General features: G+C 37.4%; 2 protein-coding genes across 2 annotated transcripts; one reads left to right on the forward strand and one right to left on the reverse strand.

The window, feature by feature from the left end:
* Positions 1–335: 335 nt before the first annotated feature.
* Positions 336–5,991, forward strand: pdia6 (protein disulfide isomerase family A, member 6). Its single transcript, XM_039693550.2, has 13 exons — positions 336–526; positions 1,041–1,185; positions 1,481–1,538; positions 2,233–2,359; positions 2,443–2,549; positions 2,631–2,761; positions 2,953–3,067; positions 3,425–3,565; positions 3,827–3,911; positions 4,524–4,596; positions 4,752–4,910; positions 5,060–5,156; positions 5,240–5,991. Exons 1-13 carry the CDS (start codon positions 511–513, stop codon positions 5,306–5,308), a joined length of 1,323 nt encoding a protein of 440 aa, XP_039549484.2. The 5' UTR covers positions 336–510; the 3' UTR covers positions 5,309–5,991.
* Positions 5,992–8,095: 2,104 nt separating this feature from the next.
* hpcal1 (hippocalcin-like 1) lies at positions 8,096–16,823 on the reverse strand. The gene is made up of 4 exons (XM_039693547.2): positions 16,537–16,823; positions 9,314–9,723; positions 8,684–8,789; positions 8,096–8,286 (listed from the first exon to the last, which is right to left on the reverse strand). Exons 2-4 carry the CDS (start codon positions 9,689–9,691, stop codon positions 8,189–8,191), a joined length of 582 nt encoding a protein of 193 aa, XP_039549481.1. The 5' UTR covers positions 9,692–9,723; positions 16,537–16,823; the 3' UTR covers positions 8,096–8,188.
* Positions 16,824–17,072: the final 249 nt, after the last annotated feature.

Here is a 17,072-nt window from a genome sequence, read left to right on the forward strand (position 1 = left end):
CTCTAGTGTGTTAAGAGGTTTCTTAAAGTAACTTAATACCTAGTATGTAAACTTTATAATATTATGGCTCAAATTAAAATCATTCTTTGAACATGCGTCTTGTTTGTATATATTTTTACATTATAAATACCAGCAGTATTTGTCTTTATCTTACATTAAATTGGGTCAAAGTGGTGTAATGTAAGATAAAATAGCAACGTTTTGTCATTATATTACTTGATGTGTTGTAGATTTCAGTAAACAATTTTGCCCCCTCACAGCCACCGTACCTCTCCCGAGATGCAGAACTACACGTCGAGCTCCTATTGGCTAAGGTCGTCTCCGGGTGGAGGGCCGCCAATCAGTGCGGGCCACGGTACGACTGTGCTGTGTTGTTACGCTGCTGGTTGGAGACCGGTCGTGTGATACAGTTAGTGAGGTGGAGAGAGAGTTCACGCGGCGGGTGCACACAGCATTACACAGACTGAAGAAGTCTTGAACAAGACAATTGATTAGGCACAAAGAACAACAATGCGAGCGCTACTGGGTGAGTTATGACATAAGACGTGAACTCAGCTTTAAGAGACGCCTTTTATTGACTCAAATTCGTGTGCAAGCAAAACTGTGAGATGCATAGACTGAGCCTAAACTGTAGAACTGGTTTGGACGTTGATTTGACAAAAGGAGAAACTTTGATTCTCTCTAAAGTTAAACTAATTGAAGTGTGTTTTATAAAGCCTTTGTTTACATTAAATACATACGTGTAAGTGTAGCACCGTATAGTACATAACGTTAGTTAGAGTGTGTCATGGTGGGTTAGGCCTATTCATTACAGCAATTTCATCTTCATGTTGCAGAAGACCAGTTGGAAAATAATAATTAAATGCGTTATAATTGTTGCAGTAATCTGTTGTAAGTGTCTAGAGTCTGGTAACGTTAGTAGAAAGTCCTGGTTGATATGATTATGAACCATGTGCAATGTTTCATGCTGTAGATCTTGTTAATAGAGCTGTTGAAATCATTTGCTGTACTTCAGTACTGATGCTCCTTTATCTTCTCAGGTGTGTTGGCGTGCTCTCTGACTGTACTCTCTGTCCACGGCCTCTACTCTGCTGGTGATGATGTGGTTGAACTCAACCCCTCCAACTTTAACAGGGAAGTCATACAGAGTGACAGTCTCTGGCTGGTCGAGTTTTATGCCCCCTGGTAAGTTGCAAGAGTGGTGGAACCCGGATATGTGTTGCTTATAGAGATCTCTAGATCTTTAGTTACAGATCAGGTTACTGTCTAGAAAGCTGGTGCTGAATCAGTCCAATCTGTTGCTATCTTGTATAAAATTGAAAGTGTGAGTCATAGCTACTCTAATGAGATGTAAAGCAATGCAAATGAAGTGCCTTAAGAGTTAGTCTTCGTTTGCATATGATGCATAATACAGTCATGAGCATCATTATTACACCAGTGTAGCTATGTTTCATTATGATGTTTATGTATTTTTCTAAAGGTGTGGTCACTGCAAGAGCTTGGCTCCTGAATGGAAAAAAGCAGCCTCAGCTTTAAAGGTAAATTCTGAATTTAAGATTACGTAATAATTAATTGCACTTACAATCGAGAACGGGGGCTTATTCAGAACCAGTTTAATTTACTGGCTCAGAATGGTTTATTAAGCATCATTCTTCCAAAATGTAGTATAAACTACCTATTTTTAAAAACTAAATTAATACTTTTATTTTGCAAGGATATGTTAATTGTTCAAATGTGACAGTAAAGATATTTATAATGTTATTGAATATTTCTTTTTTTTCATATCGTCTTATTTTAAACTTTCCATTCGTCAAAGAATCCTGAAAAAAATGTATCGCCGTTTCTGCGGAAATTAAGCTGCACTGTTTTTAGCATTGATGACTAATAAAAATAATATGTTTGAGTACCAAATTAAGTTTGTAAATTAAATTAAATATTACATGTTGCTGTTTTTTTTTTTTTTTATCTTACGAACCACAATCCTTTGAATGTAGTATAGTATTTACTATTATAGTAATATTATAGTATTTGGTGCTCTCTTAAAAGGACTGTGTTGTTAATGAACCATACTTGTAATGGAACATGAATTGAAACCTGAATCATTAAAATCCTTATTTTTGTTTCTAAAAATTCATAAATAAAAAGCAGCATGTCTCACCACAGTTATAAACTGGACAAGTCAAAAAGTGAGAAATTATAAAGATAATTGATACCATTTGTATTTTGGTACAGGGCATTGTGAAGGTGGGTGCTGTGGACGCAGACCAACACAACTCCTTGGGAAGCCAGTATGGAGTCCGAGGCTTCCCAACTATCAAGATCTTTGGAGCCAATAAAAATAAACCAGAGGATTACCAAGGTTCAGTTCTGCATCAAACATCTTGTAAAGAATGTGTTTTATGGCTATATGAAAGCATGTTGTTAATTCTCTCTCTGTCCTAGGTGGCCGAGCCAGTCAGGCCATTGTAGACGCAGCTCTGAATGCTCTTCGCTCCCTGGTCAAAGACAGGCTTGGTGGAAAGACTGGAGGCTCAGACTACAGCAAAAAGGTATTGAAGCTCAGCATGAAGTATTTTTTAGTTTGTTTTCCTTCCATTGGTTGATTGACTCCTCTGTGATGTTGTGAGCAGAGTGGAGGTGGTGCTGGAAATAAGAAGGATGTTGTGGAGCTGACCGACGATAACTTTGACCGTACCGTGCTGGACAGCGATGATATCTGGTTGGTGGAGTTCTTCGCCCCCTGGTGTGGACACTGCAAAAAGTAAGTGGTTTCCTCTGTGTCTCGCATACATCATGTCTGTCTGTCATTCTCCTGAAATCGTACCTGACATGCTGTGCCATGCATTATTGAAGCGTTGAATCAATGTTCAATTATTTACAAGGATTCTAAGATGCAATGAAATTCCTCTGCTGGCTGGGCTTTCCCGTGCTGACTTTCTTTAATGTTTCCAGTCTTGAGCCAGAATGGACGGCAGCTGCCACAGAAGTCAAAGAGCAGACGAAGGGTAAAGTGAAACTGGGTGCTGTGGATGCTACTGTTCACCAGGGCTTGGCAAGCCGCTATGGGGTACTTATTTACTGTCTTACACTTTATTTTACAGTATGTGTACTTGCCTAAAAAGTACTGGTTAATATAAGGTAACAACATAGGATAAGGTTAGGTTTATGGGTTATTGTAATAACTATAATATTTACATAGTATGTGCATGAAGATGGTCAGTAAAATAAAGTGCTACCAGCAATTCTTATATTGTCCCTAATTTATTTTCAGATCCCATTTATGTCATCAAAAAAATATCAATTCATTTTTTGGACAATGAAAATTTTTGTTGAATGCCTGTGGTGCTTGTGCCTTTTTTTTTTTTCTCCACAGGTCATTGAGTTAATTAACGGTGTCTTTTCTGCTTTATTTCTTTATCGGTAGATTCGAGGATTCCCCACCATCAAGATCTTTCGTAAAGGAGAGGAGCCAGAGGACTTTCAGGGTGGACGTACCCGATCTGACATCGTTGCTAGTGCCATGGATCTCTACTCTGATAACATCCCACCTCCAGAGCTTCAAGAGGTGAGTATTTTCTCTTCTATTTTTTTTAAGCATATTATAGAATATGGTGTAATTAATGTGTATTATGTTTAAATGCACTCCCTAGTGGGTTAGGATTGGGGTTTGGTTAAGGTAGTTGTATGCAATTATTCATAGGTCTTATTATAGTAAATACTGTGTCCTTGTTACATGTAAAGTGTTACCAATTTTTTTGATAAATATTTTGCAAATAAATAATAGGTATAGTTTGGTCTATATTCACATGGTTTTTATTTCCTTTAGATTGTGAGTGAAGACGTTTTGAAGAAGACCTGTGAGGACTATCAGCTATGTATGATTGCTGTGTTGCCTCACATTCTCGACACGGGTACGATACAACGGCAACCTAAAACGCGCATCAAGTGATTTCATCAAAACTATTGTTATTTAGAAGAAAAATTAGAAAATGACAAGCCTCTTAAACAGTGATGTCATTTGGGATGCACAGTATATTAGTTATAGGTTATTGGATTCATTTTATTTTTACATTTGCTGTCATCTAACGTTCGCTTGGTTTGACGAGTTGGACTAATTTAATAACTGTTAAATGTAATCTTTATACCTTGAATTAAATTGAATTTAAATGATTGATTTTAAGTTTACACAAAAATAGTATTGAATTAAAATATAATTGTGTATATATGTATGTATATGTGTGTGTGTGTTTATATATATATATATATATTTGTGTGTGTGTATATATATATATATATATAGATTTTATTAGGTTTCTGTAGTGGTGTTTAAGTTCTTTATTATTATTATTTTTAATGTTAGTACTTCAACTTTTTTTGTCAGTTAGTTGCCAAGGCAATGTTTAAGTTTATAATCTAATTATTTTATTTCTGCTCTATTTCAATTAAGCACCAATTTGCAATAGTTTTATTAAGCAATAAGATGCAACAACACTGTTATTTAGATTTTCTCTCTGCTCTCACAGGTGCATCTGGAAGAAACTCTTACATGGAAGTGATGAAGACGATGGCAGAGAAATACAAGAAGAAGATGTGGGGGTCAGTGTTTTCAGCATTATCTAGAGTACAAGTTGAGATCAGCCTGCCCATAAATAACACCAGTGCATGTCGCTGCTTGTGTGCCAGAGATGAGACATTAGGGAATAGAGAGTGGGATGCAGTCAGACACATCACTCTCTTCTCTCTCTACACAGTTGGTTGTGGACTGAAGCAGGGGCACAGATGGAGCTGGAGGCCTCTCTTGGGATCGGTGGATTTGGCTATCCCGCAATGGCAGCCATTAATGCTCGCAAGATGAAGTTCGCTCTACTTAAAGGCTCATTCAGTGAAACTGGCATCCACGAATTCCTGAGGTAACAGAAGGCTGAAGTTTATGTTACAAGGAAACAAGTTACGTCACAGAGACCGTTCGCATACAGTAAATTTAAGGTGTTGTTTATAATGGCCCTTCTAACTGTCTGTCTGTTCTATGTTGTTAAACTATTAATGTCTATTTATGCAGGGAACTTTCTGTTGGCCGTGGCTCCACTGCTACGGTGGGAGGCGGAGCTTTGCCTAAGATTAACACTGTGGAGCCTTGGGATGGGAAAGATGGAGTGGTGAGTAGAGAGAGCAGTGTGAGGGTGGATGGATGTCATCCTTTCCTGTTTTCAACCCCCCCTTTTTTTTGGCCTTTCCTCAGTTGCCCATGGAGGATGACATTGACCTGAGCGACGTGGATTTGGACGATTTGGAGAAGGATGAGTTATGAGCCTGGTCTAAACCACTCTAGATCTCTGAGACACAACTGATGCCCATGTCTTCTCTCCCATGGATGAGGGGATGGTAGGGACTTCCTTCAGACTCCTGAAAACATACAAATAAAGCAAATGGTTGTGCAGCTTTTTAAAAGAAAACACCCCCTGTTCGTCAGGCTTTTCAGTATGTACATCATGATTGAGCTCTGCTCTTCCTCATTTTCCTTCACATTTTGACTTTGTGACTGATTGGATCTTTCAATCAGCTTGATGAAGCAGAATGTGACTGATTATCAATCACTTGTTTCCAGTAAGCAGACGTCACACAGAGGCTCTTAATAGAACACTTTCTAATATCAGATTCATTGACAAGATTTAATCAGATGGTACTGGTCTTTCTGGTAATGAGATAAACCAGTGGTTATTTATATTCGCCTTTATGATTTCAGCAGCTCATTGCATTGGAGTGGTTTCCATTTTCACACTTTATCCCTCTCATGTGACTTTTTTTCTTTTATTATTATTTGGCTATTTGTTTTAAAATTGTTACTGAAAAGAATGGCAGCCAACCTGCATCCCAGATTGCCCATTTGTCTGTGTTTGACCGGGTGTAATGTGGGTGTTGTGTAGATTTTTCTTACACAACTTTGTTTTGAAATAAATGTTTTTGTTATGAAAATAAAACAAAAATAATAAATTGAGTCATTTTTATTATAGAAGCTATTCACCAGTGGCCTATGAATCAGTGGTTTATTGAGAATTCATGCAAACAAATACGATATTCAGTTGTAAAGATGCAACATTCAGATTCTTACTGATGCTTTGGCTTGACAATATGTCTGGACATCCCAATCCCAGCTGCAGTATACAACCATCACCACAATTAACTATACAAAATTAGAAATGAAAGCTAATGTATATATATATATATATCCAGTACAAATATTCATTTTGGCATTTCACTTCAACAGTCATTTTGCAGAGAAAAAATACTAAGGAATAAAATACCACACATGCAAAAGAGCAGATTATGAGCATTTTCCAATGTTTCCATTAGCAGAAACTTGGGAAGACGATTAGATATTACTGTTGCGTTCCATGAAGCTACTTATTCAACAGCATCTATACTGTTCATGTTGACACTGGACTGGTAAAAGCCAAATTGGAAACTAACGACCTGTCTGCCATTCTATCTGTGCCATATGTCCAATTGGACAATAGCATTTAAATATTAATGAGTAGCCTAAAGGCTGACGGTAGCTGGTTTTTGTTGTTGTTGTTTTTTTAACTTAAGGGCAGAAATGGTTATGAAAAGTTTGTCTGTGCTTGTTAGAATTGAAACCAAAACGGAGAAAAATAATTATGAATGAATAAATTGCACATTTCTGACCCATTTACTCTAGTGTATTCATATTGATTTGAAATCTAAATGCTACATTTGAAATCAAAATACAATGAAAATTAAACCCCAGCTGCCAAAAGTAGGCATTTCATTACTGTTCAAAAGTTTGGTTAAAGTAAGATGTTTTTGAAAGAAATCTTTTCTCACCAAGGCTGCATTTATTTTATCAAAAATGCAGTAAAACAGTAATACTATTAAATATTTTATACAATTTAAAATAACTTTTTAAATATGTAATGAAATCCTGTGGTGGCAAAGCTGAATTTTTAGCAAGATTACACACTGCTTAATATTTTTGTAGAAACAATGAATACATTTTTCCAGATTCTTTGATGAATAGAACGTTTAAAAGAACATTTATTTAAAAAAAAAACAATTATAACAATGTAGAAAATGTAATGCATCCTTGCTGAATAAAAGTAATTTCCTTCAAAAAAAAAAAATTTGACCCAAAACTGTTGGCATGTTACATACTAAAAGAAGCAATACTAATAATTGGCCAGACAGCAGGCTGCTCCAAATGCACCTGATGCATAAAACCCAACATCTAACCAAAAATAGTGTTTTGAAGATACTTTAGCTTGAATGAATGCAAAACAAAATATAAATATTTACTAGCAGAAAAACAAAATATTTACTAGCAGAAACTTCATGTTTTAGCGGAATAGCCATTCTGAAAATGTGCACGTGGTACTGACGATTAATTTACTGTTTGAATGGAATGCAAACCACTGAAAATAGTTTTAGCCATCACTAAAAGATATGAAGCAACGACAAAGTCTGCAGCATCATTCTATAGAGCATTGATTGGACAAAAAAACTGTCCGTTGCAACCAATCATAAGGGGCCTCATATATAAAATGTTGCGAAGACGCCATCCTACATTCAATCTTACGCTCATTTCTCAAATGTGCATACGTATGATTCAGAGAACAAACATGCATACACCTCTCTTCCCGAAGTGGAATTTACACAAATCGCAAATGATCTTGAAATTGTGCCCAGCTGAATGGTTTCCGATACATATAATATAGCACGTCAAAGTTCATTTCCCTTATTTGAGAATAGAGAGTGGTAAGAATTGCTTATATTTACAAATCCCTGCAATACTCCGACCCTCTTTCACAAGGAAAAGTTTTAGCATACGCATGCTAAATGTGCGTGCGCACATTTTATAAATGAGGCCCTGAGGAATTCAGTTTTCAAATGTGAGTAGCTGCTAAAAGTGAATTTTGACGATTGATTTCAAGAGGTCCTTCACAATCCGACCCGGCCCAGACATGACAACTCAGCAATGGCAATCCAAACAGAATTACATCAAAATAAAAACAGGCTGGAATGATGAAAGAGGTTACCAACCACGAACAAGGAAACCTTTCAAGCAGGAAAGATAGAAATGTATCATTGATAACGCCAGCGACTCCATTTTCTTAAATCTTGTCTTTTCAGTGTGCATGTGAGTGGCACCTGTCAGCTGCTTTTAAGAGCTGTTTTATAACTGTTGAGAGGTGCTCTGGTCAGACTGCAGTAGTCTGACGATAGAGGGGTCGCTCTTGGCACCTTTGATGAATTCCTCCAGAGACAGTCTACCTATAGATTTGAAAAAAAAAAAACAACAACAAAAGGGTTATTTTGTTCATTTCCAAGAGTAACATTTCAGTGGTGATCAAATATCCTGGAACTTAAATTAATTCTAAATATGACTTTGTTCATTTGTGGTTGTCATAGACACTGTGAAAATTTATTTTCTTAATTTGTCTTGGTTTCAACTTGGAAAACAAAGTTGCTTAGGAAAGAAACTATTTGGCAATTGACTAGGAGGAAAAGTAAACTTTCAAGACAAATCTTGATTTAGATGATTTTACTCTAAAACAAAGACAGCATATCATTTTTTACAGTGCATATTTTCCGTGGTTTAGCCATTAACTTTCCGTGGAGTCTATATAAATATTATCGGTGAGTGGGAGACGGATCTCAGGAGGCGTACCATCGTTGTCCGTGTCCATCTGTCGGAATATCTTATCTGTGCGTTTCTCTGGCGTTGACTCATCCTCGGGCATCTTCATCACAGATGACACCATTTTATAAATTGCCTGTGAAAATGAATGTAACCGTGTGAAAAACATATGATAGTTTGCGGTCACATGCAACGCTTTCAGTTATCAGTATAGCAACACATTTGTCTTTATAATGCTACAACTGATGCAAAAGTTGCATAACGCAGCTGTCACTGTCACAGCTTCAATCAACACTTCATATCAGTGTAATCAATGCAAATGATCATGAGCCAGTTTCTCTGACAGATACATGTAATGTCACTTTCAGATATTGTTTTACATCATGTCCTCTGATGCAGGTGTAAAAGAGCCATCTATGTTATTAACATTGAGAGTCAACAGTCCCTTTGAAGTAGCGAACAAAGCCTTTGTGTTTGGTCACCATTTGTGGCAAGACCATATGGCCTGTGGAACACTTGATTGAGGAGATCTGTTTATTCAGGAGGTCTGTATCACCAAACATTAGACTGAGCCAATATTGATATGGAACAAGCTTCTCTAAAAAAAAACAATGGCTGGCCAGCTAAAATACAGAAATACAAATGACACCAAAAGCCCACCTGTACGATCTCCAGCATTTCAGCCCGGCTGATGTATCCGTTGCCGTCCAGGTCGTACATGCTAAAGGCCCAACGGAGCTTCTGCTCCAGGCCTCCGCGCGAGGTCACGCTCAGGGCGATTATGAACTCCCGGAAGTCGATCGTGGCATCGCCGTTGGTGTCGAAGGTGCGGAAGACGTGCTCCGCGAACTTCGAAGCGTCACCGTAGGGAAAAAAATTGGCGTAGATCTTCTTGAATTCCTCAACCGTTAGGTGGCCCGAAGGACAGTCCTTCAGGAAGCCGCGGTACCACTCCTGCAGCTCGTGGTCCGTGAACTCCGTGTTCTCCCGCAGGTCGTTGAGGACCTCAGGTCGCAACTTGCTGTTCTGTTTACCCATGATGAAACTCTAGCGCAGACTCTTGCTGCTCCCTGTCAGCACAAACACAAAGAAATAAAGTAGCTACTTAGATATTTTTAAACCTACGCAAGCCACAATAAAGAGATTCACATTTCCTCTGCCAGATGTATGTTTCAGAATAATGGGAAACGTCTTAGCCTTCCAAAGTGAAGGAGTGGATCCTGGTATCCATGGAAACCATTTAATACCTTGTTAAGGTGAGAATTGACTCCTTCACAGTGGGTTAAAGGGGAAGGGCACTTAGCGGCATTGAGGGAGGCTGATATGAGGGCATAACTGCCACCAGACCACCTTAGCAACAATCAAGAGGCCGTGGGTTACCAGGGAGATGAGGAAGAAATGTTATTTCTTTTGCGTGTGTGTGGGTAATTTGGAACGGTTGGTGTCTCTTACTGTACATGAGCCTGTGCTTGCAGCGTTAAGAGGGGGCAGAGTGTGAGGCACTGCTCGTTCTATTTAAACAAATCCTATAAAGACCATATAAACGGTGAGGTGGCAGGAAGTGAAAATTAACGATAGGTTATATAAGCGACATGGCCATATGCACTGACTTCTATCTACTCTTTCTACTACAGCTTCTTCTTTACGTTCATATTTCTGAATCTTGCTTGTTTACAGTAAAAGAAAGAAAGCACCTCATTAAAAGCATATAATTATTCAAAAGAAAAACTTTTTTAAGAAGTTTGGCAGTCTTTTAAATCTTAGAAATAATATTTGAACAAAACCACTTCAAAATCAATTTATAACCAAAAACGTCATGTCGTTCAACCAACATGCAGCAGCACCAAACCAAAATAAAATAAAAGAAAATAAAAAAGAAAATTATATCAATGCACATTGGAGCCCCTCCTGACTGTGTGTTAAAGTCATAGGGCTTTTAAAATATCTGATCTGATAATTTATAATTAGAAAACGTTAGTTTTAGAAAAAAAAAATTAATAAGTCAAGCTATTTGTAAATATATAAATCGTGTAATGTATCTAAATGAATTTCATTTTTAAAAAATATTATTACTTTTTACTTCAGGGTTAAATTACATTACATTTTATTTAAAATCATTTCGATTTTTATAAGATCTTTTACTGTCATAGGTCATAAGACACAAGTCAGTGAGCCACTTTCAGACCTGAGCAAACTGCTGGTGCAGAAGACATAAACATATTTCTGTTTGGAAAAATAAATCTTCATTTGACTAAAATACCCTTTGTCATCTATCTCGAGCTGCATTCACAGAGCAAGGGGTGTAAATATTCATCGATTCCTATCGATCCATCGATTATACAGCCGCCGATTCGATGCGTCCGCAGGGGATTAATGTGTTTATTTTGCCGCCTGTCTATTTTCAGCATCAGCTCCGACAAATGCGTACAACCTATTCCTAAACTGTGGGTGGCGCTAACCTCATTATAGTCTTCAACTTCACACCGCTTCACAGTCTATCTGAATCTGAATTCACACACATTGTTGAGTCTGACTTTCAAGAGCGATGGAACCGCCAGAGCGAGCTGGCAATGAAAGTGAAATTGTACACACTCCAGTCAGCGTCAAGTCATGGGTGTGGAAGGTTTGTAGCTTCAGGAAAACAGATGGAACAGTGGTAAGAGATCTTGTCGTTTGCAAAAAATACTGCTTATGAAACGTGGGCGCCGTCTTTGAACTTCCGTTTTTGCGGTCGCTCTGTATGGCATCGAAGTGGATTTACTTATTGTGGAGTTAACAAAAGTTATCATGAGTAGGCTATTGTAATTTTTGTCATTAACATTGTAAATCAGATGTCTTAAAAAATGTCGACCGGGAATTTTTTTTACGAGTAGTTCATTCATACCTATGCAAGATCGCTGTGAAAATACACACTGGAAGTCAAAAGACAACGAGCGCAACGCTGAAAAGGGGCAGGGCTACATAAGGTCTTATAGATATAATAATATATATAAGATATTATATATCTCTATATCTCTCTCTCTCTCTCTATATATATATATATCTATATATCTATATATATATATATATATATATATATATATATATATATATATATATACATTACATACCATTTCACAAGATGTAAACAACACTGGTCCAGAAGCACTTCCTGTTTCAGTTTTTTAACACTACATAAAAGCTGGGATAAAATACAACCAACAGAACATATAAAACTGAATCAAAAAGTTAAACAACATCTTTAAGATGTTTTCTTTACATGTGAAATAAAGAAAACAGTTACAAACTGAAACAAGAAGTGTTTCTGGACCAGTGTTTACATCTTGTGAAATGGTCAATATATATTTATATATAATTTTTCTTTTTCCTTAATTTAAAAACATCTAGTATTGAATCGAATCGTATCGCGGGAAATTCTTTAGTATCGAAAATAATCGAATCGTTAATTGGCTCAAGAAATCGGCATCGTATCAAATCGTCATTAAGGCTCAGATTTACACCCGTCACAAATAGTTTTTTCTGTTGAATAAATATTAACTCATGGATAACTGAGATAGTTTGACCCAAAAACCTTTCATTTTTTCATTTTCAAAGATACAGTGTAAATATATATATATGTGTGTGTGTGTGTGTGTGTGTGTGTGTGTGTGTATATAGTCTACATGCTCAATTTATTACAGTTAAAGCTACACTTTCTCAAGAAGGTAGTATCTACCATTTTACCTTCAGAAATGCATGTCATGAGTATTTTTAGACTTGGTTCTCTAGATATGTCCAACTCTTCAGAAAATGGCTTTGCTCCGTTTGCTTAGTTTGTCAAGGCCATCATAAGGGTGGCCCCTCCCTTGGCTGAAGTCACATGGGTGAAGCTAGCCTGGTAGCATGCAGGCAGATAGACAGAAACATGGGCGTAGCCTGCTTCTCCCTCCCTCTTTTCCCTCAGACACTCACCAAGCCACAAGAAACCCAGAACTTTCCATTCTGAAGGAAAAAATGTAAGCTCATGCGGCTGTTAAATGGAAAAAAATCTGAAAAAAGAAGGGTCCCCATAGGCCCTGGTCCAGTAGAAATAACAACATCACAGGGGGCACATAAATAGAGCAGAGACTCACATATTCATTCTCTGTGAAGAGGAACCAAATGAAAGACATGATGAGAGGAGTGAGGAGTTGAACACAGCCCTAATTTCCAAAATGCTTGAAAAGCGCCTTGCAAAAAAATTGAATCAGAACAGAGAAAAATGAGACACATCTCCTCGGATTGAGAGCAGATGGTGTATCACTGTATGCTCCAGTACCTCACGATTCAAAAGCATCCTTTGCCACTCCAGTCACAAACCATAATGCTTTTCAGGTGGTTTCACAACTGGTGTCTGTCTGTCTATAAACCATAGAGTCAAAGAAAACTGGAAAACACATCCACCTTATTTTTCATGCAAGTGTGGTGGCTATTTGTAAATTGTATGTTCTTTTCATTCAGTTTTATCTGTATAATCCTGCTGGATACTGCCAAGTTGAATTTCTTGTCATATTTTAATGTCTTAATTCGAAACACACTGGTTTGTAGTGCAAATAGTTTTACCGTTCACTGCACTTTGTTACTCTTCACGTCATTTCCCTATAGCGGCCAATAAATTGGAAGTCTCACACATTCACAGAAAACAGCTTACTTCCACATTAAACTTCTGCATTGTTAACACTGGAAAGATTGAGCTCATGTTTCTTATAGGGATAGTTCAGCCAAAAATGAAAATGTTGACATCATTCAAATACGTTCATGTTATTCCAAGCCTGCATGGCTAAATTTCACCAAAGGAGAATTTACTGGTCATTTTCCATTCAATTGCAAAGAATGGGAACTGAATATACGTATATACGTTTTGTATGGAAGTCTTCTGAAATATATGATAGCTTTGTGAGAGGAACAGACTGACATTTAATGCTTTCACTTCACTTGTTATTCACTGATAGTCTTATTATACAGGACCAGCAAATTGAGTGGAACTTGAGAACTGGATCAGACTGATTCATTCTGAATGGTTTTGTGGATCGAATAAACTGATTCACTGAAAAGGTCACCAACTCAAAAGAACACTGTTCACAAATCAGACATCTTTATGAACTATCATGAACACTGAGAGCAAACCCTTACAGCAAATTGAATCTGTTTCTCACACAAAGCTATTGAATGCACTTCAGAAAATGCATTAGTCATATCAACTACTTGTATGATACTTTTATAGGGATCCAGAGTCCTTTTTAAAGCTTGAACGCTCTAGTCACCATTCATTGTAACTGCATGGAAAGAAATTACTAGTGCATTCTTCAGCACAAGTTTTCCATTGAGGAAGGAAAGTTATACAGGATTGGAACGTCAGAGTGAAATGATGACAACAATTTCATTTTTGGGTTAACAATCCATCTAAGTGCGAAAATAGTTTTGGAAATGTCATTCATTTTATGGAAATGTGCAGCCAAGCTTGAGAGTATTTCAATATGTTATTTAATTTACTAAAGCCGTCTGTCCAGAAGAATATATGTGCATTTGTTAATTTAACATCTTTTCTCATTTTATCCTAAATGCCAGTTTCGTTGCACTTTCTTCCCACTGAATGTTTAACCCTTGCCCGTTCTCTCTCTGCCATGTCTCTAAAGGGACTACTCCGTCACACTAAGTCCCTAACTAAGGCCATGTCCACACTAATACGTTTTCGTTTGAAAATGTATATTTTTCTCTCCGTTTTGGCCTTCCGTCCACACTGAGACGCCGTTTTAAGTCAACAAAAACGTATCGTTTGGAAAACGCTCTCCAAAGTGGATAAATTTGAAAACGCCGTTTTCGCGTTGTAGTGTGGACAGTGAAACCGGAGGTATTTAAAAACGATGACGCAAGTTTAGTCATGTGATCCATGTAGTACCAATAGATATTCATGTTTATCGGTATTGTGCCTGTTATGTGTTATTCATTTTTACACTATTGCTAAAATATGTTACTTTCTATGTTACTTAATATGTGCTATTCTTCATAGCACAGCACTGCAAAGATGACCGATAATGTAGCTTATTCACATTTGCTGTCCTGCGGCAAAACAGGAGAGCAGTTGCGTTTTAGACCAAACATATGGTGACTGAATGCGACCTGGACGCATCCGTGATGGTGAGATATTTTGCCAAATAAAATTATCCTGTTATTGTGCGATAACATTATTTATTTTCCCATCTGTATCATCTCAGTGAGCTTTTGTGAAGTTTCACGCATGCGCAGTACAGTGAATTTAGAAGTTTCGGAGAGCGTTTTTAAACGAAAACCCCGTTTTCAAATCTATCCGGATTAATGTGGACGTAGCCTAAACATTCCTTGAGGATTTCCACACAAGCCCTAGTTTCCAATTTCACTCCCAGCAGTCTTGGTTGCACAAACTCATCTTGTTACCCTCCCTCGTCTCAATAAACTAGCCCCAATTACAACACTGCCACTCTGGCACACGTGAATGTTGTGTCTCGACACCAGATTTTTCAGACCAGTGTGAAAAGCTATACAGTGCAACTATTGCCTTTAATTAATTACCAAATAACAGGTTTCATTACATCCCATTCAAATCAAACAAAGATATGTGCCAGGTTGCCATGAGCACGGAACAAATAGCTAGAAAAAAAAAAAAACTTAACCTGGAAAGTGTGGGAGTGGGACATATTTTGTACACATCAGTGCAATTGAGCATGCAGTTGTGTAGTATTCATCATTGACCCATCATGCATAAAACATCAGCTCAATTAACTGTGTGTGTGTTTGTGTGTCTCATTAAGCCTTCTATTCCCCAATGTAGCCTAACTAAAATGTACCCTGACAGGTGTCAAAAGATCAGTAGAACAGAAAACCCAGTTTTTCTGCTGCTCCGGTGGACCGAAAACAAACAATACACTTGTCCCCTTGTCTGAGAATTCAGGGTATTTTTCCTCGAAATAGCTTGTCGCTAAATTTAATAATGCCAAGAGGTCATCCAATACATTTCCCATCATCATAAGCAGGCAATGAATTTTTCCAAAACAAATTGACCCATTTTGCTGATATTTACCAGAACTAGGGATGGAAATAGAAATGTAATGTTGTCAATGGTTCCGAGCTTATTCAGACCCTGATAGCAGGTTGGCAGATATGCCACTGAGATTATTGCAAGGCATCATGGAGCGACTTGATTGGAAAAGTGGGGAATCGACCTCTTAGTCGTGCTGTGAAGATCATGCTGTGACCCAAAAGGTGATCATAACAGTGGGTGAATTAAAGACTACAAATGATGACTGAATTGGAAGAATAACTTATTGTTTTTAGACCATCTACAGACTGGCACTGAAAAGAGGCTGTACTGCAAATAGTAATATGACATAAGAGAACTATCATAATTATATTACACACAGTTGTATTATATATAGTAACTAACTAAATATGTTCACATATTTTACTCTGTGGATAATAATTATAATAATAATAATACTAATTGATGAATCTAGTGATATAATACATCAAATATCAAATTAAATGCAAAGGGTAAGATAGAGTCCCTTAACATCATATGGTCAGCTTTCCTGGGCATTAAACCCATCCCAAACATACATGGATTTTTATGGTGACCTGGCCATGAACTAAAAAAAATTAAATAAAACAAAATCTTTCTAACCTAGAAAAACGAAACAACCACACGTGTCATCGTGAAAACCAACGTAGACTGCTAATATGAGACACGAAGCCGAAATGCATTAGTTTTAGTGCCATAAAGAGTGTGTTAATTCCCATGGACCGCTATTATGCAAATAATGGGTTCCAAAAACCGGCATATGTTGAAAAATACACTAGTGGCTTTAGAAAAAGACAACAACTTAACTTACCTCTAAGAAAACGACAGAGCTGACACGTTCTCCAATTTGTCAGCTGTAGCCTTGCTAGTCCGTCTGAAGAAGGAGTGTCCTCACAAAACTTTCAACATTTTCGCTATAAAAAAAACTCACAGAAGCTTGTAGCCTAAAAACAATAAACTAAATAAGGTATGCTTACACATACAGGTTAATCTTGTACTCTAAAAGTTGGAATGTTGTTTTAAAAAAAGGGAATCGAAAAAGTTATAACTTGCCGAATATTCTACAGACTCCATAACATCTCAAAGGCGCACTTGAAACCTCATCATTGAGCGAGAGACCTGACACCACACACCGAGCTCTGCTCCGCTGTCAATGGACGAGTCCACCGTTAGACTGTAGGGGGGACTCGTTTATTTGGGAATGGGATGTCAGTATTGTCTTTGAGAAACGTTCACATTGAAAAAACAGATTTCATGATGTTAGAAACGATGCGATTTTGTTGACGACAAAAAAGGCAAAATAATCATTTCTGAGCACCCACAACGTTGTTGTCAGGGCATAAACAC

This window comes from Pimephales promelas, chromosome 13 (genome assembly GCF_988280905.1).
Source record: "Pimephales promelas chromosome 13, fPimPro1.hap1.1, whole genome shotgun sequence".
Taxonomy (NCBI): domain Eukaryota; kingdom Metazoa; phylum Chordata; class Actinopteri; order Cypriniformes; family Leuciscidae; genus Pimephales; species Pimephales promelas.

What these genes read in the sequence shown, in the direction of transcription:
- hpcal1 (XM_039693547.2), bottom strand. Translation starts at nt 9,691, where the DNA reads ATGGGTAAACAGAACAGCAAGTTGCGACCTGAGGTCCTCAACGACCTG. An exon ending in AAATGCTGGAGATCGTACAG is followed by an intron (nt 8,790 to 9,313) that starts GTGGGCTTTTGG and finishes TCATTTTCACAG; the next exon opens with GCAATTTATAAAATGGTGTC. An exon ending in GATGGACACGGACAACGATG is followed by an intron (nt 8,287 to 8,683) that starts GTACGCCTCCTG and finishes TCAAATCTATAG; the next exon opens with GTAGACTGTCTCTGGAGGAA.
- pdia6 (XM_039693550.2), top strand. An exon ending in GCTCAGACTACAGCAAAAAG is followed by an intron (nt 2,550 to 2,630) that starts GTATTGAAGCTC and finishes TGTTGTGAGCAG; the next exon opens with AGTGGAGGTGGTGCTGGAAA. An exon ending in TACAAGAAGAAGATGTGGGG is followed by an intron (nt 4,597 to 4,751) that starts GTCAGTGTTTTC and finishes CTCTCTACACAG; the next exon opens with TTGGTTGTGGACTGAAGCAG.